Source organism: Microtus pennsylvanicus, chromosome 2 (genome assembly GCF_037038515.1).
Source record: "Microtus pennsylvanicus isolate mMicPen1 chromosome 2, mMicPen1.hap1, whole genome shotgun sequence".
NCBI lineage: Eukaryota > Metazoa > Chordata > Mammalia > Rodentia > Cricetidae > Microtus > Microtus pennsylvanicus.
In genome coordinates this window covers 67,069,482-67,092,300 of record NC_134580.1, presented here as the reverse complement: position 1 = coordinate 67,092,300, position 22,819 = coordinate 67,069,482, and the positions used below count along the sequence as shown (strand labels likewise).

Below are 22,819 nucleotides of genomic sequence, written 5' to 3'. Positions count from 1 at the left end.
TTTGATAATTTTGTTTTTGTCACCTTGTTGTTGGTGTTCTTTGTTCTTGGTGTTGTTAACGATGTATAGTTAGCTATTTGGTCTGTAACACATGCATACCTGGTGGTCTTGGATGTCCTCAGACTGTGGTAACAGTTATTACCATCATGTGGGTGCTAGAATTGACCCCAGCCGAATTCCTCTGGAAGAGCAGACAGTACTCTTAACCACTGAGCCATCTTTCCAGCCCTGCTTCTTAATTTGAAAGAAATTTCTCTTTTCTCGTTGTTTTATGTATTTTTTTTCTTGTTTCACGGGTAAATTTTCTAACTTACCTTTCCAAGAATGGTGGTATTTTGCTTTGTTGTTAATTCTACTGTGAGTGTATGACATGTGCAGGTGCCTGTGGAGGCCAGGAGAGGGTGCTGGAATTACAGGCAATTTTGAATTGCCCAACATGGGGATTGAACTGGGGTCCTCTGGAAGAGCAGTGAGGGCTCTTAACTGCTGAACTACTTCTCCACCTCCCATTTTGCTATTGAGACAAGGTCTTATTATATAACTGAAGCTTGCCTAGAGCGTTCAGTGTGGGCCAGGCTGCCCCCAAATTCACATCCTCATGCACCAGTCTCGCAAAGGCCAGGGTTACAGGTATGTGCCTCCACACCTGACTGGTTGCTTCTTTTGGTGAGTTTCTCTTGGTAACTCTTTATTGATGCTATAATGATCTGATTGCCTGCATTCTCACCTGTCTCAGCGCCTGTGGTTTCCCCGGCTAATGTGTCATCTGCTTCTGGGCCTCAAGTGTGTGTTGCTGCTGTCCTTTGTTGTCTTCCCGCTCTTGTGTTTGCTGCTTTTTAAAGAGCTACTGGTACGGTAGCATTAATATTTGTGATTGGGTGAAAGGTGTGTGTTGAAGGCTGTTGTCTACCCAGGTGTCCTGACATCATTTCTGCATCAAGCTCTTAGTGGGTATTGGGAAAGAGTTTTAAACGGATCGCAGTTTTCTAAAGGTGAGTCCATCCTAACATCCATTAACCTTGTGTGTGAGACGCATTGTTTTCTTATTTAATTCTCATGTTTGTATGAGGAAAAGTGCTGATTATCTTCATTTAATAGGTGAGGGAAACAAAGACTTAGATCAACTCTCATCCAAGAAACAGGGTATCCAATTCTAGAGCCCAAGTGTCCTTAACGGTAGGGTGTGCACCTTCTTTATAATAGTGGACATCAGCTCAGCTTGAGTTAAGGCTGGAGTCCAGCTGAGATTGGCTTAGTGATAGAGCCCTTGCCTATGTGCCTGAGTTCTGCCCGAGAATTGAGAAACAAAGACAAGATAAACAAGTCAACAACAACAACAGCACCAACAAGGAAAATGGCTGGTGTTCATGTATAAATACAGAAGTTTATGGCGGGCACATGTGTAAGTGGGAAGCCACTCTTTACATCCCCCTTCACAATAACCTGTAGGTCCCTTAAGTCTGTCTCAGGTCAAAGTCGGAGCTCTGGACCTCAGAGGTGGGGCTATGGGGTAGAATGGAAGGGATGGTTAGGCCCTGGAGCCTTGATGGCAGCTCCTTGGCTGTCTGTGGACTGTGGGAAGGTGCTCACAGTCTGTGGTGCCTGTGTGACAAGAGCGACTGGTCAGTAAGGAATGGGAAGTCACCCTTTGTTCCCTCTGGTTAAAGCTGGAGGAACTGAAGACCCTGCAGCAGCAGTACTTACTGAGGAATCAGGAGGTCATTGAGCTACTGCCACTGAAGGCTCAGCTCCAGGAGTATCAAGAGCAGGCAGAAGCCATGCAGATGATGCAGGAGGAACTTAGGCGGGAAAGCCTGGCCTGGCAGCAAGAGCTACATCAGCTCAGGTAGGATGATTCCTGCATCTGCATTTTGACCCTTTACTATTATTATTTTAACACTTTATTTTGAAATAGTTGCTGCTTTATAGAATACTGAGGAAACAGTGAGAGAGCATGTATGTACACTTCACTTAGCTTCCTTCAGTGAAAGCATCCTATATGACATGTACCCGTCACACCCAGCATCCTATGTGACATGTTACATGCCACACCTAGCATCCTGTGTGACATGTACCCGTCACACCCAGCATCCTATGTGATGTGTACCTGTCACACCCAGCTTCCTATGTGACATGTACCTGTCACACCCAGCATCCTATGTGACATGAATATGCCACACCCAGCATCCTATGTGACATGTACCCGTCACACCCAGCATCCTATGTGACATGAACATGTCACACCCAGCATCCTATGTGACATGTACCCGTCACACCCAGCATCCTATGTGACATGTACCCGTCACACCCAGCTTCCTATGTGACGTGTACCCGTCACACCCAGCATCCTATGTGATATGTACCTTTCACACTCAGCATCCTATGTGACATGTACCTGTCACACCCAGCATCCTATGTGATGTGATACATGTCACACGCAGCTTCTTTTATGCATACCAAAAAAATAGCTGGTGTTCATTAGAAACTCCACTCTTTACCAAATTCAAGAAAATAAGTAAATAAAATAACAACTAATGCCTATTATTTGATATTTTACATGTGCCAGGCTTCGTGTTTGATGAGTGATGTGTGGTGTCTCATTTAATCTTTCAATAGTCCTAAGAAATAACTAGCTTATTCCTAGTTTATTGAAGGAACTTGGCAAGACTACCATTTGCTCAGTTCTCATACCTAATATATGCAAGAACCAAAGTTCTAAGTCCTTGAGAGTCAACCCTGGTGTTGATTCTGCAATGGGGCATGATGCCGATGAAGGACTGTGGTGGTTTCCAGTGCCCTACCTAGTCCTGCCATCAACATTCCGTATGTGTTGCTGTACACACTGACTCCCTGGTCTCGCCATCCACATCCGTACTCACTGTTGTACACACTGACTCCCTGGTCTCGCCATCCACATCCGTACTCACTGTTGTACACACTGACTCCCTGGTCTCGCATCCACATTCAGTACTGTTGTACACACTGACTCCCTGGTCTCACCATCCACATTCAGTACTCACTGTTGTACACACTGACTCCCTGGTCTCGCCATCCACATCCGTACTCACTGTTGTACACACTGACTCCCTGGTCTCACCATCCACATTCAGTACTCACTGTTGTACACACTGACTCCCTGGTCTCACCATCCACATCCGTACTCACTGTTGTACACACTGACTCCCTGGTCTCCCCATCCACATCCGTACTCACTGTTGTACACACTGACTCCCTGGTCTCGCCATCCACATTCAGTACTCACTGTTGTACACACTGACTCCCTGGTCTCACCATCCACATTCAGTACTCACTGTTGTACACACTGACTCCCTGGTCTCACCATCCACATCCGTACTCACTGTTGTACACACTGACTCCCTGGTCTCACCATCCACATCCGTACTCACTGTTGTACACACTGACTCCCTGGTCTCGCCATCCACATTCAGTACTGTTGTACACACTGACTCCCTGGTCCCGCCATCCACATCCGTACTCACTGTTGTACACACTGACTCCCTGGTCCCGCCATCCACATCCGTACTCACTGTTGTACACACTGACTCCCTGGTCTCGCCATCCACATTCAGTACTCACTGTTGTACACACTGACTCCCTGGTCTCGCCATCCACATTCAGTACTCACTGTTGTACACACTGACTCCCTGGTCTCGCCATCCACATTCAGTACTCACTGTTGTACACACTGACTCCCTGGTCTCGCCATCCACATTCAGTACTCACTGTTGTACACACTGACTCCCTGGTCTCGCCATCCACATTCAGTACTCACTGTTGTACACACTGACTCCCTGGTCTCGCCATCCACATTCAGTACTCACTGTTGTACACACTGACTCCCTGGTCTCCCCATCCACATCCGTACTCACTGTTGTACACACTGACTCCCTGGTCTCACCATCCACATTCAGTACTCACTGTTGTACACACTGACTCCCTGGTCTCCCCATCCACATCCGTACTCACTGTTGTACACACTGACTCCCTGGTCTCGCCATCCACATTCAGTACTCACTGTTGTACACACTGACTCCCTGGTCTCGCCATCCACATTCAGTACTCACTGTTGTACACACTGACTCCCTGGTCTCGCCATCCACATCCGTACTCACTGTTGTACACACTGACTCCCTGGTCTCGCCATCCACATTCAGTACTCACTGTTGTACACACTGACTCCCTGGTCTCACCATCCACATTCAGTACTGTTGTACACACTGACTCCCTGGTCTCGCCATCCACATCCGTACTCACTGTTGTACACACTGACTCCCTGGTCTCGCCATCCACATTCAGTACTCACTGTTGTACACACTGACTCCCTGGTCTCGCCATCCACATTCAGTACTCACTGTTGTACACACTGACTCCCTGGTCTCGCCATCCACATCCGTACTCACTGTTGTACACACTGACTCCCTGGTCCCGCCATCCACATCCGTACTCACTGTTGTACACACTGACTCCCTGGTCCCGCCATCCACATCCGTACTCACTGTTGTACACACTGACTCCCTGGTCTCGCCATCCACATTCAGTACTCACTGTTGTACACACTGACTCCCTGGTCTCGCCATCCACATTCAGTACTCACTGTTGTACACACTGACTCCCTGGTCTCGCCATCCACATTCAGTACTCACTGTTGTACACACTGACTCCCTGGTCTCCCCATCCACATCCGTACTCACTGTTGTACACACTGACTCCCTGGTCTCGCCATCCACATTCAGTACTCACTGTTGTACACACTGACTCCCTGGTCTCGCCATCCACATCCGTACTCACTGTTGTACACACTGACTCCCTGGTCTCGCCATCCACATTCAGTACTCACTGTTGTACACACTGACTCCCTGGTCTCGCCATCCACATTCAGTACTGTTGTACACACTGACTCCCTGGTCTCGCCATCCACATTCAGTACTGTTGTACACACTGACTCCCTGGTCCCGCCATCCACATCCGTACTCACTGTTGTACACACTGACTCCCTGGTCCCGCCATCCACATCCGTACTCACTGTTGTACACACTGACTCCCTGGTCTCGCCATCCACATCCGTACTCACTGTTGTACACACTGACTCCCTGGTCTCGCCATCCACATCCGTACTCACTGTTGTACACACTGACTCCCTGGTCTCGCCATCCACATTCAGTACTCACTGTTGTACACACTGACTCCCTGGTCTCGCCATCCACATCCGTACTCACTGTTGTACACACTGACTCCCTGGTCTCACCATCCACATTCAGTACTCACTGTTGTACACACTGACTCCCTGGTCTCACCATCCACATCCGTACTCACTGTTGTACACACTGACTCCCTGGTCTCCCCATCCACATCCGTACTCACTGTTGTACACACTGACTCCCTGGTCTCGCCATCCACATTCAGTACTCACTGTTGTACACACTGACTCCCTGGTCTCGCCATCCACATTCAGTACTCACTGTTGTACACACTGACTCCCTGGTCTCGCCATCCACATTCAGTACTCACTGTTGTACACACTGACTCCCTGGTCTCGCCATCCACATTCAGTACTGTTGTACACACTGACTCCCTGGTCTCGCCATCCACATTCAGTACTGTTGTACACACTGACTCCCTGGTCCCGCCATCCACATCCGTACTCACTGTTGTACACACTGACTCCCTGGTCCCGCCATCCACATCCGTACTCACTGTTGTACACACTGACTCCCTGGTCTCGCCATCCACATTCAGTACTCACTGTTGTACACACTGACTCCCTGGTCTCACCATCCACATCCGTACTCACTGTTGTACACACTGACTCCCTGGTCTCCCCATCCACATCCGTACTCACTGTTGTACACACTGACTCCCTGGTCTCGCCATCCACATTCAGTACTCTCTGTTGTACACACTGACTCCCTGGTCTCGCCATCCACATTCAGTACTCACTGTTGTACACACTGACTCCCTGGTCTCGCCATCCACATCCGTACTCACTGTTGTACACACTGACTCCCTGGTCTCACCATCCACATCCGTACTCACTGTTGTACACACTGACTCCCTGGTCTCGCCATCCACATTCAGTACTCACTGTTGTACACACTGACTCCCTGGTCTCGCCATCCACATCCGTACTCACTGTTGTACACACTGACTCCTGCAGTTCTGGACATCACTCTGCATTCATTCTGCTGAGTTTTCTTGCCAATTTTGAATTGTGTTTCCCGTTTGGAAACCTAGCTCTTTCCTATGAAGGTCCTCCAGTCCTGCCAATAGGAGCTCCTCCTCCAGTTCTGTCACAGCCCGCTCTCACCCCTTACTGGGTGCTTCCACTTGCAAAATAAATTTTACTCTGATATGTATTAGTTTTGCTACATTGCTAACATTGCCTAAGAATGTTTGGAATATAGAATTTTTCTTCTTTGCACCATGAGTATATTTGAGCCATTTTTTTCATGGTGTAGAATGGAAAAAAATACCTGGGAACTTCATGAGAAGTGGATGAAGGAGCAGTACATTATGGCAATCGCAGATAAAGATGAGAAGCTCGGTCATCTGCAGAGTCTCCTGCGGTCTTCCTCACAAATCCCTATTCTCTCTGCACAGTACCAGAGACAGGTGAGGAGATCATGTAGTTTGCGCAGGGTGCCACGATCCAGAAAAACATCCTCCTCCTATAAGTAACTGCCCATCTCTCAACTTCTACAGTGGGCATGATTTCTTCTAGGGGGAGGAGTTAAGTATGAACTGTCTGAGGAGACAATGCCACGGACGTTTGTTTCCTGGCAAGCATCCCCAGAAACATCAGTCTCCGTCGATGGCTCACAAAACTTTGAGACAGAACTTCTCAGGGCTCAGCTTAATAACAGCTTAGACGAAATTCACCAGAAAGAATCAAGAACTGAGCAGCTGAACAGCAAGGTACGTGTTTTGTGCTAGACTGAAATTCAGTTTCTTTTTTTCTCTTCCTGGTGGTAAGATTCAGCACAGGCACCAGCTCCAGCAGAACTTAGGAACAAAAGTTATAAGAGCGAGTGTTTATTCCAGAGCAGAGGACACAGGCCACATTCCCCTCGCCCTTGGCCGGTCTTTGAGAGTGACTTGGGGAAACCAATGCAGAAACTTCACCCCATCTTATCACGTGTTAGTAATGTGTCAGCATCTCCTCATGCATCTCCATCAGTCACTGTCTTCCTGCTGCTTTGACTGGTCCAAGTGTTCTCAATGGCTCCTCCCAGTCCTGCCCTCTTCAGAGAAACATAGATAGGTAGGGTCTGCCAAAATTAGACGTCATGCATGAAGCTAGTGGTTAGTGAGTCCAGGGGTCTGTGAGAAAAGTTGTGAATGCCCGCAAATGTCTGCACAGTGTGGGGTGGGTGCGTGCATCTTCTCACAGGAAGTCACAGAACACGGGTGAAAGTGCTTACCTCACAATCCTGATGACTTCCGTTTCATCTCTGGATCCCACAGTGGAAAGATAGCATCAGCTCCTGAGCGCCGCTCTTCTGTGTTCTCTACATGTGTGCTGTAGAATGAACATTCCTACACTCATGCATGTGTATTTCACACATGCACACAAACACACGCAAATACTAATTACATTGTGATTCAAAAATCATAAAAATCAGGAGATGATTTTCCCTGATGAGGAGAAAAGCCCACTTGCTCAAGGCTGCAGTCATTCTGAAGTCAGTGGTCATGTGTGTGACTAGTGTGTTTACCACACATACAAGGGACTTGTTAGAGGGATAAATTCAACCATCACTAGAATGTCAGACTCCATAGGCTTTGGATTCAAATGAACTGATAAACTAAATGGCTTAGTTTTGTTTGGTGGGGAGGGGTCTCCTCTCACCTACCTATTACAGAGGTTCTGACCTTTGTAGCTCTGTGGCTGTGAAGACCCAGTGACTCCTTCCGGTCACACCTCAGCTCTTGTCCCTCTCTAAATGCTAGTCTGTAGCTCTGTCGGGGCTTTTCCTCCTATGACATATTTATATGTCATATTTATATGACATATAAACAGAAACAGGTGTTTATAGATGATGAAATAAATTATTTTGGTAGATAATAACAGCTGAAATTTTTTAATGATTTATCAAAGTAAAATGTAATTGGTTGTCTTCTACTCTTTTTATGCTAGCTCTTTTGGGAGCCCACCATCCAGCTCCCAAATAAATACACACACAGAGGCTTATTATTACTTATAAAATCCCAACCTTATCTTGTCTCTATCCAGCTTTTCTTTTTTTTATTGAAAGAAAAAAAAAGAAATTTCCGCCTCCTCCCAGCCTCCCATTTCCCTCCCCCTCCTCCCACTCCTCTCCTCCTCCCCCCACTCCTCTCCCCCTCCCTCTCCAGTCCGAAGAGCAGTCAGGATTCCCTGCTCTGTGGAAAGTCCAAGGTCCTTCCCCCTCCATGCAGGTCTAGGAAGGTGAACATCCATACTGGCTAGGCTCCCACAAAGCCAGAACATGAAGTAGGATCAAAACCCAGTGCCATTGTCTTTGGCTTCTCTTCAGCCCTCATTGTCTGCCATGTTCAAAGAGTCCGGTTTCATCCCATGCTTTTTCGGTCACTGTCCAGCTGGCCTTGGTGAGCTCCCAATAGATCAGCCCCACTGTCTCAGTGAGTGGGTGCACCTCTCGTGGTCCTGACTTCCTTGCTCATGTTCTCCCTCCTTCTGCTCTTCATTGGGACCTTGGGAGCTCAGTCCGATGCTCCAGTGTGGGTCTCTGTCTCTATCTCCATCCATCGCCAGATGAAGGTTCTATGGTGATATGCAAGATATTCACCAGTATGGCTATAGGATAGGGTCATTTCAGGTTCCCTATCCTCAGCTGCCCAAGGAGCTAACTGGGGACATCACCCTGGGCACCTGGGAGCCCCTCTAGGTTCAAGTCTCTTGCCAACCCTAAGATGGCTCCCTTAATTAAGTTATGTGATTCCCTGCTCCTCTATCCAACCTTCCTTTCTCCCAATCATCCCGTTTCCCCAAGTTCCCCCCCCCCATTATCCCCTTCTTACTTTTCTCTCCCCATCTCCCCTTACTCCCCTCCCAACCCACTCCCAAGTTCCCAATTTTTTGCCCGGCAATCTTGTCTACTTCCCATACGCAGGATAACAACTATATGTTTTTCTTTGGGTTCACCTTCTTACTTAGCTTCTTTAGGATCACAGATTATAGACTCAATGACCATTATTTGTGGCTAGAAACCAATTAAGAGTCAGTATATCCCTTGTTCCTCTTTTTGGGTCTGGGATACCTCACTCAGGATAGTGTTTTCTATTTCCATCCATTTGCATGCAAAATTCGAGAAGTCATTGTTTTTTACCGCTGAGTAGTACTCTAATGTGTATATATTCCACACTTTCTTCATCTATTCTTCTATTGAAGGATATCTAGGTTTTTTTCCAGGTTTTGGCTATAACAAATAATGCTGCTATGAGCATAGTTGAACAAATGCTATTGTCATATGATAGGGTATCTCTTGGGTATATTCCCAAGAGTGGTATTGTTGGGTCCAGGGGTAGGTTGATCCCGAATTTCCTGAGAAACCGCCACACTGCTTTCCAAAGTGGTTGCACAAGTTTGCATTCCCACCAGCAATGGATGAGGGTATCCCTTCCTCCACAGCCTCTCCAGCAAAGGCTATCATTGGTGTTTTTGATTTTAGCCATTCTGACAGGTGTAAGATGATATCTCAAAGTTGTTTGGATTTGCATTTCCCTGATTGCTAAGGAGGTAGAGCATGATCTTAAGTGTCTTTTGGCCATTTGAACTTCTTCTGTTGAGAATTCTCTGTTCAGTTCCGTGCCCCATTTTTTAATTGGGTTAATTAGCATTTTAAAGTCTAGCTTCTTGAGTTCTTTATATATTTTGGAGATCAGACCTTTGTCTGTTGCAGGGTTGGTGACAATCTTCTCCGAGTCAGTAGGTTGCCTTTTTGTCTTAGTGACAGTGTGTTTGCTTTACAGAAGCTTCTCAGTTTCAGGAGGTCCCATTTATTCAATGTTGCCCTTAATGTCTGTGCTGCTGGTGTTATACATAAGAAGCGATCTCCTGTCCCCATCTGTTGTAGTGTACTTCCCACTTTCTCTTCTATCAAGTTCAGTGTGTTCAGGTTGATATTGAGGTCTCTGATCCATTTGGACTTGAGTTTTGTGCATGGTGATAGATATGGGTCTATTTTCATTCTTTTACAGGTTGACATCCAGTTCTGCTAGCACCATTTATTGAAGATGCTTTCTTCCATTGTATGCGTTTAGCTCCTTTATCAAAAATGAGGTGTTCATAGGTTTGTGGGTTAAAATCCAGGTCTTCTATATGATTCCATTGGTCGACTTTTCTCTTTTTATGCCAATACCACACTGTTTTCATTACTGTAGCTCTGTAATATAGTTTGAAGTCAGGGATAGTAATGCCTCCAGATGATCCTTTATTGTATAAGATTGTTTTGGCTATCCTGGGTTTTTTGTTTTTCCATATAAAGTTGATTATTGTCCTCTCAAGATCTGTGAAGAATTTTGATGGGACCTTGATGGGGATTGCATTGAATCTATAAATTGCCTTTGGTAGAATTGCCATTTTTACTATGTTGATCCTCCCAATCCAAGAGCAAGGGATGTCCATCCATTTTTTGGTATCCTCTTCAATTTCTTTCTTCAATGCCTTAAAGTTCTTGTCAAATAGATCTTTCACTTCCTTGGTTAGATTTACCCCAAGATATTTTATGCTGTTTGTGGCTATCATGAATAGAGAAGGCTCTCTGATTTCCCTCTCTGCTTCCCTATCCTTTGTGTATAGGAGGGCGACTGATTTTTTTGAAGTTGATCTTGTATCCTGCCACATTACTAAAGGTGTTTATCAGATGTAGGAGTTCTTTGGTGGAGTTTTGGGGGTCGCTTATGTATACTATCATATCATCTGCAAATAACAAAAGTTTAACTTCTTCCTTTCCAATTCGTATCCCCTTGATCCCCTTATGTTGTCTTATTGCTGTTGCTAGAACCTCAAGCACTATATTGAAGAGGTATGGAGAGTGTGGACAGCCCTGTCCTGTTCCTGATTTTAGTGGGATGGCTTTGAGTTTCTCTCCGTTTAATTTGATGTTAGCTGTCGGCCTGCTGTAAATAGCTTTTATACATTTAGGTATGACCCTTGTAGCCCTGATCTCTCCAAGACTTTTATCATAAATGGATGTTGAATTATGTCAAAAGCTTTTGCAGCATCTAATGAAATGATCATATGGTTTTTTTCTTTCAGTTTATTTATATGATAAATTACATTGATAGATTTTCCTATGTTGAACCAGCCCTGCATCTCTGGAATGAAGCCTACTTGATCATAATGGATAATTTTTCTAATGTGTTCTTGGATTCAGTTTGCCAGTATTTTGTTGAGGATTTTTTGCATCGGTGTTCATGAGCGAGATTAGCCTGTAATTCTCTTTCTTGGTTGAGTCTTTTGTGGTTTTGGTATCAGAGTAACTGTAGCTTCATAAAAGGAATTTGGCAATGCCTCTTCTGTTTCTATATTGTGAAATACATTAAGGAGTATAGGTATTAGGTCTTCTTGGAAGTTCTGGTAGTATTCTGCATTGAAACCATCTGGTACTGGGCTTTTTTTGGTAGGGAGGTTTTTGATAACAGCTTCTAATTCTTCGCGACTAACAGGTCTATTTAGATTGTTCCCCTGCTCCTGGTTTAACTTTGGTATATGGTATTTATCTAAAAAAGTGTCTATTTCTTTTACATTTTCCAGTTTTGTGGCATACAGGCTTTTGTAGTAAGATCTAATGATTCTCTGAATTTCCTCTGTGTCTGTGGTTATGTCCCCCTTTTCATTTCTGATCTTATTAATTTGCATATTCTCTCTCTGCCGTTTGATTAGTTTGGATAGGGGTTTGTCAATCTTGTTGATTTTTTCCAGAAACCAGCTTTTTGTTTCATTGATTCTTTGGATTGTTTTCTGTGTTTCTATTTTACTGATTTCAGTCCTCAGTTTGATTATTTCCAGTCTTCTACTCCTCCTAGGTGAGTCTGCTTCTTTTTTTTTTTCTAAAGCTTTCAGGTGGGCTGTTAAGTCTCCAATATGTGCTTTCTCCGTCTTCTTTAAGTGGGCACTTAGTGCTATGAGCTTTCCTCTTAGGACTGCTTTCATAGTGTCCCATAGGTTTGAGTATGTTGTTTCTTTATTATCACTGAATTCCAGGAAGACTTTAATTTCTTTCTTTATTTCTTCTTTGATCCAGATGTGGTTCAGTAGTTGACTGTTCAGTTTCCATGAGTTTGTAGGCTTTCTGGGGGTAGCATTGTTGTTGAATTCTAACTTTAATCCATGGTGATCTGATAAGACACAGGTGGTTACTAATATTTTTTTGTAACTGTGAAGGTTTGCTTTGTTACCGAGTATGTGGTCAATTTTTGAGAAGGTTCCATGAGCTGCAGAGAAGAAGGTATATTCTTCCCTATTTGGGTGTATCCAGCTTTTCTTTAACTTATATTATTCTGACTAACTTTGCCTCTGGGCTTTTTACTTTTCTCACTTCCGTGTACCGTACTTTCCCTCTTACTCTGCGTCTTGCTATGTAGGGGTGGGGGGTGGCCTCTGCCATCCTCCTCTCCTTATTCTCTCTTGATCCTCCCTCAGATTTCTCCTTCTATGTATTCTCTCGGCCTGCCTGCCAGCCCCGCCTGTCCTTTCGTCTGCCTTGCTACTGGCCATTCATCTCTTGATTAGACCATCAGTTGTTTTAGACAGGCCAAGAATCACAGCTTCACGGAGTTAAACAAATGCAACATAAACTAAAGTCACACACATTAAAGTAATATTCTACAACAGTTAACACACAAAAGTAACAGATCATTGGCATAGAAGGCTACGTGTTCACAAAGAGATGTGTTACAAGCAGTCAAGATAAAGAACCAGGATGTCTCACACCCCGGCAAGTCCGTCATTCCTCTTCTAATCACAGGCTTAGAACTAAGTGGAGCCGTTTGCAGTATGAACATACTGCTATAGTCCATCATCACTCTGGATAAGAAATAGTTCTCTTTGGAATCTGGCTACAAGGAAGGCACCTCCCTAGCCTCACTCATCCACTCGTTAACAAGTAACTGTCATTTGCCGGCTGAGAGTCTGGTCATGTGGTAGGCACTGAGGACACACATAAAACCTTAAGTCATGTGAGCTTAGTCTCACTCCCTGTGGGTCCCAGCTTCTCACTTGAGATGAAGTTGAGGGGCCGCCACACGTGTTTCTCTCTAACCCTGTCTGCCCTCGCTCCTTTGCTAAATGCTAAGGTGTTCTACACAGTTCTACCTGCTTAGCTCAATGTCTCTGTGCAGTGTAGGAATGTGATAGAAACCTTAAAACGTGACTAATGGTATAATGTTAGTCTAGCCTTAGTGGACTGAATTCAGTTAGCCTGTGAGTAAAGTAGCGGCAGAAACTGAGGAGCCTAAGTGGTCTGTGCACTGCACATCTCTGTAGTGGCAGCCCCACAGCAGCCGTTCCTATGAGCAGTGGTTGCTCCAGTGAGACTCCATGTACACTGGGAGGGCCGTGCCCCTGGATCCTATGCCTGCTCCTAACCCCAGAAACCTAGACAGAATGCAGACAGCCAAGACGGGTTACGAGTGGCTGATTAGTGATCGACTATTTGTCTTTGTAGTTCATAAGCCTTTGCTTCCAACAAGTTTATGGGTCTGACTTCTGTTTCTAGATTTACTAGAGACAAAATGAGAAACAATTTTATTTACTTTTTTTTAAATTTTTTTTATTGATAAAAGGAGAATAAAGAAAAGAAAAAAAAGAAAAACAAATTTCCACCTCCTCCCAGCCTCCCATTTCCCTCCCCCTCCTCCCACTCTTCTCCCCCTCCTCCCACTCTTCTCCCCCTCCTCCCACCCCTCTCGCCTTCCCCCTACTCCTCTCCCCCTCCCTTTCCACTCCAAAGAGCTGTCAGGGTTCCCTGCCCTGTGGTAAGTCCTAGGTCCTCCCCCCTCCATCCATATCTAGGAAGGTGAACATCCAGCCTGGCTAGGCTCCCACCAAGCCAGCACATTGCGTAGGATCAAAACCGCGTGCCAATGTCCTTGGCGTCTCATCAGCCCTCATTGTTCGCCATGTTCCGAGAGTCCAGTTTTATCCCATGCTTTTTGTGGTAACAGTTCAGCTGGCCTTGGTGAGCTCCCAGTAGATCATCTCCACTGTCTCAGTGGGTGGGTGCACTCCTCGTGGTCCCGACATCTTTGCTCATGTTCTCACTCCTTCTGCTCCTCATTGGGACCTTGGGAGAAACAATTTTAAAATGGGGAGATTTGTTTTGCTTGCGTTTACTTGTGTTTGGTGTACCTGGGGGCTGTTCATTCCAGCTAGGATTGCTTCTCCTGTGGTGGGAGAGCATGGGGTTAGTCCTCACCCTGGAGTTCTATTGTACTCAGCCCACCACCCTCAAATAACTTTAGCTCCCCCAAAATTCGCACCCTTTTCTCCAGTAACAGCCTTTCTTCCCACACCCATGCCTTTCCAGTGCCCTTACTGTAGTTTAGATTGGGGAGCATCATAAAGTAGGTGGGACTCAAGACTGAGATCCACACCTGTAAGCCTTGCTCTGGGAGCTGCTGCTGCCATGGCCTTGAGTAGTGTAAACTTACTTCCTTTTTCCATCTGTAAAAAAGGAGGGAGGTGCTTTCTCTGCTTCTTTCAATGAAGATGGAATTTGTCCAAATGTTTTATAAACTGAAACTTGATCTTTAGAGTAACAACCACACACAGTCATCTGGAGCCACGTTCAGTTACAGAGCACGTTGTGATCATGTGTGCTATCTGTGTGCATTCAATGCGTTTTCCCAGATGTCTCTAGAAAACTGTTTTCTCTGAAACATTGATGAACTTTCTTAACAAACACGTAGAAGAGAATCAAGAGAACACAAGACTCATAGCCAGATCCATCCATTTCCTGTGACCCAAGCCTTCCCGTGTCTCCGTGGTGGGTACTCAGGAGGACGTCTCCATGGCTACCAATGTATCTGGGTGTTAATCGTGACTGAAGTTTAAAATGACAGTCCACAAGTGAAGAAGCCCAATTCTGGTTCAAGAGGAGTCCATCCCAGTCAGCTAAATGTTTTCACTCATAGTAAAAATGTTTTCTGGTTTAGAAACCAGCAGTTAGATTGCTTTGCCAGGTAGTGGGTACCCTGACTGAACTTGTGCAGGGACATATCTGACTGTGGCTTATCCCTCGGGACCTAGAGAAAAGGTTGGCATACTGTTTCTACTTGGTGAGCATCTGGGCTCTCACTTCCGCTTCACAAGTACACATAGAGACATATAACTTCTGTCTGCTCCCTTGGAAACATGCACACCCAGTAATACTATGACACACATTTTTAAGTGTGAGCTTGCTCTCTGTCTATACTGAGTTCTAGGGCTTGTTATTTATTAGTAATTTTAGCATGGAACCAACCTTCTGCGCTTTGCATACATTCCTGGAATAGCCTGTTCTACTGGAATTTTTGTTAGGGGGTTGGTTCTCTTTAATCGTTATTCAGTTCATAGTCCTTGGAACCAGTAAAAATAAACCAGTTTCCTGCTCTTCTTCCAGAATTAGTTTCCTTTCATGGCTGAAACACTTAGGTATTTTTCCCTTTATAGAAGCAGACCGTGGTAGGACTCTAAGGTAGATTCTGCACTGCAAATCAGGTAGGTCCTGCAAGTTCAGGCCAGTTGCCTAAGCACTGCTTCCAGTGATGTGGTCTGGGCTGGCACTTATCCTCACCCCTGCTGCGATTCTCTCAGCTGCTAGAGGAGGAGAATACCCTCTCCATCCACCTCAGCAATGCCAGCCAGAGTCTCCTCAAGAGACAGCACCCCTGTAATGACCTCTTCAAGTACTGTGCTGTCCTGGAGAAGCAGGTGCAGGAGCTGCAGGTGGTAAGGCAGCGGCGGGAAGTGCTCAGAGTGATAGCTAGGGACTGTCGCTTCCCTACACGGTGGAAGGCTCTCAGTTTGCACACACATGGTGTCTGAAGAGCTTCCCTCACAACTGTTGTTGTTTCTAGGGGCCACCAAATGGACTCAATCCAGGCGTGCCCCAGGAAAGCAATGAAAAGAGGGATCCGGAGGCCACAGGGGAGACACAGCCAAGGTACAGGAGCGTGATTCGCCCTCCATCATACACTGTGTGCAAAGAAATTGGGTGGTAGACAAGAGAGGGTGATGGGTGAATATGATAAAACTATATTATCTACGTGTATGAAAACATCGTAATGAAACCTATTGTTGTGTATGGCCAGTGTATGTTATTTTAATGAAATTGGGTTGTAATCTTGGTGGAGTAGAGTTCGCCATATGCTCTTAGTGTGGCAGGGGGCAAGGTCAGAGGACAATGTTGGGTGTCTTTGTGTAACCCTTTCTAACATTGTCCCCTGAGACAGAGTTTCTCATTGAACCTGGCACTTGCCATTTTTCAGTGACCAGGGGTCATTAGCCATCCTCCTGCCTCTGTCTTCTCCCTAGCCCTGGGGACTGCAGGTGCACACAATCAGGCAGCTCTCACATGGCTGCCGGGGGTGGGGATGCAGATCCTCATGCTTGCAAAGCCAGCGCTCTTCCCAACTGAGCCATCTCCAGGACCCCAGCGTCAGAGCTTTTAAAGGGCCAAATGAACGCATTCTCATCACCTGTCTGACTCCCAGATTTTGTTTGTTTGTTTTTGAGACAAGTTCTTTCTGAGTAGCTCTGGCTGGCCTGAAACTTGATTTGTAGACCAGGCTGGCCTTGAAGTCACAGCAATGCCCTGCCTCTGCCTCCCAAGTGCTGTGATTAAAACTATATGTCACCGCACCTAGCTAGCCAATTGAAATTTTAAAGATTGTAACCTAGGGGAAATAGAAGAGCACTTAAGAAGGAGTGTGGCTTGATTTATTGGCAAATGCACTACCTAACCCTGAACTTCCCTTTGCCAGTCACCGGCTTTTGGCCATCTAGGAGGGCATGAATGTGTGTGATATTGTGGGTACTCTACCACAAATGTGACTGGAAAGACACAGCTGTGTCCTGCTCATTACTTATTCCACATCAAGGAAACTGGAGATCACTGTGTGTGAGAAGGTGGTGTGGCTGCAAGCGTTCTGTTGCTGAGATCCCCTTTACGTGGAAAGAAACAGCAGACACCTCCATTATGTGTGTAAGGGCGAGTCACTGTGTCTGCCGTCTCTTCCCTCAGAATGAACGGCACTAGGGGTGTTTGTGCCTTCTTGCAATGCCTTCCCCAGGGAGCAGGTCTTAGCTGAGATTTCCTTCTTTCCCATCCAGCTTCCATACAGCTTTTGTTCTCAACGCCGTCTAGGTAGCCTTGAGGGTAGGCTCTACGGGAACACAGTGCAGCTTGTGTAGTGGCCTTGCAGAGACTTTCAGACACATTTGTTCATGGCCGTTTCTCTGCCACTTATGAGAAACCTGGTCCGTGGGGAGGCTCAGGACCACTTGAGACAGCTTAGTCAGGATGAGTCTGGAGCCTGTGTCTGGACCACGTTAACCTAAGGTTAGCCCCTCCCCCCTTTCCTTCGGACTGAGAGCAGAATGAAGGCCAGGTGTTGGTGATGCACACCTTTAATCCCAGCACTTGGGAGGCAGAGGCAGGTGGATCTCTGTGAGTTTGAAGCCAGCCTGGTCTACTGAGCAAGTTCCAGGGCAGACTCCCTAGGTGCATAGAGAAACCCTGTCTCAGAAAACAAAACAATGATAACAACAAACCCAGAATGGAGAGCAGGGCCACTAAATATGGCCCACCTGAACCAGGTTCAGATTAAGGTATTTCCTCTCTGCTGAAGAAGACAGCAACCCATAGAGAAGTGTCCAGTTGATGGAGATTCCCTGTGTGGGGAAGAAACATGAAGAGGAAGGGGCTTCGCATGCCCCCCACTCCAGTTAAAATGTCTGCCCTGAGTGACGAGACAGGCCTTGCCCTGTTGTTCACAGAGGCCACTGAGTAATGGCAGCTTCTCCTTAAATGGAGAATTTCCAGAATGAAGTAATAAGTACATCAGCAGAAATCAGAGCAGAAGCTGCAGGCGCTGCAGTGGCTGCAGCTCAGCCTCATGCTAAGAGTCCTACAAAATTTCTTGAGTTCTTTGCCTATTATAAATTGAAAAAAAAAAATGTTGAGCGTGATGGAGCATGCCTGTAATCCCAGCCCTGGGGAGCAGAGCCAGGACAATCGTAAGTTCAAAGCCAGTTTGGGCTGCATAGTAAGCCCCTTGCTCAAAAACAAAGAAAAAACCAGGGTGGGGTGGAGACGGAAGGGGAGAGAGAAATGAGTGAGTTTCTGAATGAAATGTAGTGTGTGTGTGGGGGGGGGGAGAACATGAGGCATAAAGACAAACGGGCATTGGGTTCTCGTTCCCTTGTTAGTCGTGCTTCCATGGGTCAGACACTAACCAGCTTCCCAGCCGGAAGCACCCAAGCCAGCATCCTCAATAAGCAGTTCCTTTACTACTGTGTGGGCCTGGCCTATGGGAGAAATTTCTGCTGCCAGTCCCCAAGCCACCTTCCCAGGATGGCTGGGAAGATGCTCATGCAGGGGATGTGTGCTGTATCTTTCTCTCCACACAGGCTGGGGCACAGTGAAGTCAATCCACCCCGGACTTCTACGATTGGTACCGGTGGCTCTCCCGAAACATCTATACTGATAGATGTCTCAGACAGCAGCTGCGGAAGGGTAAGAGGGAAGGACGCAGGGAGAACTCGGCTGTGGGAACAGGCTGAGGTATGGAGATGGGCAATGTTATTGGTGTTCAGCCCCTGAGGAAACATTCTCCTGGAGTGCCCCTCTGCTGTGAGGATGGGATCAGCTGGCTAAGATGCAGAATTACTGGTGAAGAGAAAGAGCCTCAGGTGGAGCTGACTTCCTCATGTTGTTGTTTTGTTTTGTTTGTTTCAGACCCCCAGTACTGCTCTTTGGAAGAGGATTCTTCCGCGTTCACTGTAACATCTATTCCTGATGGCTCATGTGCTCCTCATCCTGTTTTTCACAAGTTATAAATAAACTTTTCACTTTATATATATAAACAGCTCTCAGAACTTGTAATTCCTTCATCTCTAATGTCAGAATTTTAGTTTTTAGAACAGCCTTCCCACTTCCAACCCTTCCGTATCTTAGAAAGTTCCCATAACAACAGAGGACAGGTTGGGACTCAAGGCCTGGTGCATCCTGTTTTCTGGATGTCCCTCCACTGGGGCTGGGGCATGTGTGCGTGTCCTGAAGCCACTCAGGAGCCGGAGCATCACAACTTCTAGCTCAAGAACCCCTGAGCTACGGCTCATGGTTGTAAGTTATTCTGTCTTCAATGCCATTGTCACCCGGCTCTGTGAACAGGGCTGAGACAATGGGAAGAGAAGACGAAACTCCTGATCCAGACCTGAGAGCAGTGGTCTCGAGTGACACCACTGTGCCTGTGCCCCCCCCCCCTTGCTAGCCGCCGGCTTTCTCATTGCCGACATCACATCTTCCCTTCTGTGCTCATCACCTGAAGAGGGAGACTGATGGGCTCACCGATCAGCTCTATGTTCTATGGTGATTCCATTTTAGTCACAACCTCCCAAGGACTTTCCTGAACTATTGTAAAATAATAAAGCGTTATTTTCGGAATGAAGATTTGTGTGAGGTTGTCTGTCAGCACAGTTGTTACGTACCTGTGTCTGCTCTCTGGAGAGTGGAGGAGGGATGGTTCCCAGAGTACTAAAGTTCTGAAAAGCCTCCCTTCTCACTGACCAGCCTCAGAGGGCTGTGAGCATCCTTCTAGCCTCAGCTGCTGAAGCCAAAGCAGAGGAGGTGGGGGGAAGAAATCCACCCCGAGACTGAGTTAAAGAAGCAGAGTGCCGGGGTGAAGTCCTGAAGCCTTGTGTATTGTTCTGAGAGAACACTGGAAAATGTTGGGCACTTGCCTGCAACTCCAGCACTCAGAAGGCCGAGACAGGAGATCATAAGTTCGGGGTCAGTCTTGTCCATTTAGTTAAGTTCAAGATAGCGTGTGGTACATAGCAAGACTGTCAAAGAAGAAAACAGCACAACAGCAAATCAGTCACCTAGGACACGCAGTGCAGGAGTTTCATACCTCATGCAGGTTGGGTGGGTATAATTATGCTTTTGTACGAAATTGCTGCTTGGGAAAAGGTGGCTGGCTATCTCATTGTACAAGTGGATTTCAGACCAAATCTTTTTGGTTTCAAAGCTATTCCTGCATGTCACACTCCACTCAAGGGACGAACGGTGGATATCTGTAAAGGGGAAATGAGTTTTCTCTGTCTCATCTCTAAAGTCCTATGGTTTCTCCAGAGAACAGCATTGCCATATGATGTGTTATAACGTCTGCTCTGATACTTCTAATTCTGACATTGGATTAGAATTCCAGGTTAGCTAGAAGATTTCCCCTTTCTACATTGTCTCTACTTTAAAACAGCTTTAACAGAACAAATGAAATGTCCCGAGTCCAGTGTCCATCTGGAAGGGACCTTAGGAGCTGTCTGTTCTCCTGCAGAAAAGCTCTGTTCTTCTGTAGAAATGCCTCTTCAGTCCAAGATTAGAGAAACCGGTCTGGGACCCTTTCTGGGTTCATTATCTCTAAGCCAATCAGGTCACAATTCCATAGCCCACCAAGGTCAGAAGAGCCTGGGTCAGATTCAATAACAAATTCTTATGATTATCTTGGGACTTCTTTGCTGTCTGTTTGTCACTGAGGACCTCAGGCTGCCAGAGGAGTCAGGTGTGTTTGGGGGAAGGGGAGATGGGGAGGGAGAAGTGGAGGATGGGGAGAGCTTAGGGAAATGGGATTGTTGAGATGGAGGAAGGGTGGATATGGGAGCAGGGAAGAAGATATCTTAACTAAGGGAGCCATTTTAGGGTTGGCAAGAGTCTTGGCTCTAGAGGGGTTCCCAAGTGTCCAAGGGGATTTCTCCAGCTAGGTCCTTTGGCAGCAGAGGAGAGGGTGCCTGAACTGGCCTTCTCCCATAGCCACACTTATGGATATCTTGCATATCACCATAGAACCTTCGTCCGGCGATGGATGGAGATAGAGACAGAGAAACACATTGGAGCACTGGACTGAGTTCCCAAGGTCCAGATGAAGAGCAGAAGGAGGGAGAACATGAGCAAGGAAGTCACGACCACGAGGGGTGCGTCTACCGACGGAGATGGTGTGACTGATCTAATGGAAGCTCACCAAGGCCAGCTGGACTGGGACTGAATGAGCATGTGATCAAACCCGACTCTCTGAATGTGGCTGACAATGAGTGCTGACTTTTGACAAAGAAGCAAAATTGTGAAATGGAAAAGAAACATATTTAACCTTATTATTTACTTTTAATTCACCTGAAGTTGTAGTTCTCAGAGGCTTCTTATTTTAAACCTGTATTGCAGCTTTCAGTTGAAATTGCACTGCATGGCAGGGGGAAGAACACAATCTCTCTCGGTCTGCCAACCTGTCTTTCTAAGCTCTGGCGGGCAGATTTTTAAATATCTTTTTTTTATTTTAACTTGTAAATCATAAAATTAGGAGAATTTTTGAATTCTCTCCTTTGTTTTATTGATTGACTCTGGGGTACTGACTGTGGGAGGTTAAATTTGCTCTCTAAACTTACTTTTGCTCCTGCTTGCCTTATACCCAAAGGTGGGTTAGAATCAGGTGACTACTGTGCTCACATCGTGTCTCAGTCTCAGTGGTAACCTAGGTGATTCTTGGGCCAAAAGCTGTTTTCCTACCTCTTTAACAAGTGATAAAAGTTGCAATTCTGCATCTATCACACTTACAGATTTTAAGTATCTTTGCCATTGTTTTTCTTCTACTCTTATAACTCCCTTTAGCTATCAACATATGTAACTGAATACTCTTTTCTATTATTTACAAATTTTTGCTCCAGATCTAAATTTTGTCCCGTTTGTCTACACTTTTTTAAATTCTGATCTCTATTTTTGAGTGCTCAATATTCACATATCCACCAACTTTTTTCTCATTGGTTCCTCACATCTGGTCGCTTATTCCTTGTTTTTTTTTTTTTTTTTTTTGGATTTTGCAGATCAGCCCCACATTGGGTGCCATTATGTCAGAGACTGATGCTAGCCCGGACCTTCAATTATTTCTCTGAACCAGACTCCAATATAAACTATCTCTCTCTGGACTGGCGTGGAGGTGCAGAAATAAAGACACAACTCACATGGTTTTGTTGGGAAGGAGATTCTCAGTGATCCCCCATGAATTCCCGAGTTCACATCCTGAAGAATTCCTCTCATTTATTTTCCAAACAGCTTTTTATTCCAAAACATAAACTGAGTGGGAAATATATTAGCATTCTGTTTCCTAGGTATCCAGGTGAATGGATTTTAGTCATGTCCACAACTCCCTGTGTGCTCTCTATGCTAGCTGGCATGTAGGCTTGACTCAGCATCTCTATCAGGCATCCTCCAAATTGCAAAGCAAGGAGCAAAACAACATCCTAACCCTTTGTTAGGGCAGGGGCAGCTTGTCTGGAAGGCTACCTGACTACCTCAAGTGGGGCCTATGGCTTTAGAGCCTGGCTGCCACAGCATATAAAAGTATGAGCCTACAAAAGACCACATTAAAATGTTATTATATAGCCAAAGAAGGTATGCAAAGAGACTGACCAGAATTATAAAGTGATAGAGGATTAGAAAATAAAAGATTATAGAATTAAAGATTTGGAGAAAAAGTAGAAATAAATAAGAATAAAGAAAAAATCTTTAAAAGAACTAAGAAAATTGAACAGCATTTGTGCAATTAGAAA

At 45.8% G+C, this 22,819-nt stretch overlaps 1 protein-coding gene across 12 annotated transcripts in view; it reads left to right on the top strand.

Moving 5' to 3' along the window:
- LOC142843614 (uncharacterized) overlaps nucleotides 1–19,090 on the top strand; it is a 30,130-nt gene extending 11,040 nt beyond the window's left edge. For 10 of the 12 annotated variants that reach the window (XM_075961254.1, XM_075961249.1, XM_075961253.1 and 7 more), the window contains 5 exons: nucleotides 1,668–1,846; nucleotides 6,477–6,630; nucleotides 16,081–16,166; nucleotides 18,635–18,740; nucleotides 18,963–19,090. In XM_075961254.1, coding sequence (XP_075817369.1) covers nucleotides 1,668–1,846; nucleotides 6,477–6,630; nucleotides 16,081–16,166; nucleotides 18,635–18,740; nucleotides 18,963–19,010 — 573 coding nt within the window. In that variant the 3' untranslated portion in view covers nucleotides 19,011–19,090. Of the gene's footprint in view, nucleotides 1–1,667; nucleotides 1,847–6,476; nucleotides 6,631–6,739; nucleotides 6,934–16,080; nucleotides 16,168–18,634; nucleotides 18,741–18,962 lie in introns of those variants that run through there. The other 2 variants (XM_075961252.1, XM_075961245.1) reach the window with 2 other exon arrangements.
- Nucleotides 19,091–22,819: the final 3,729 nt, after the last annotated feature.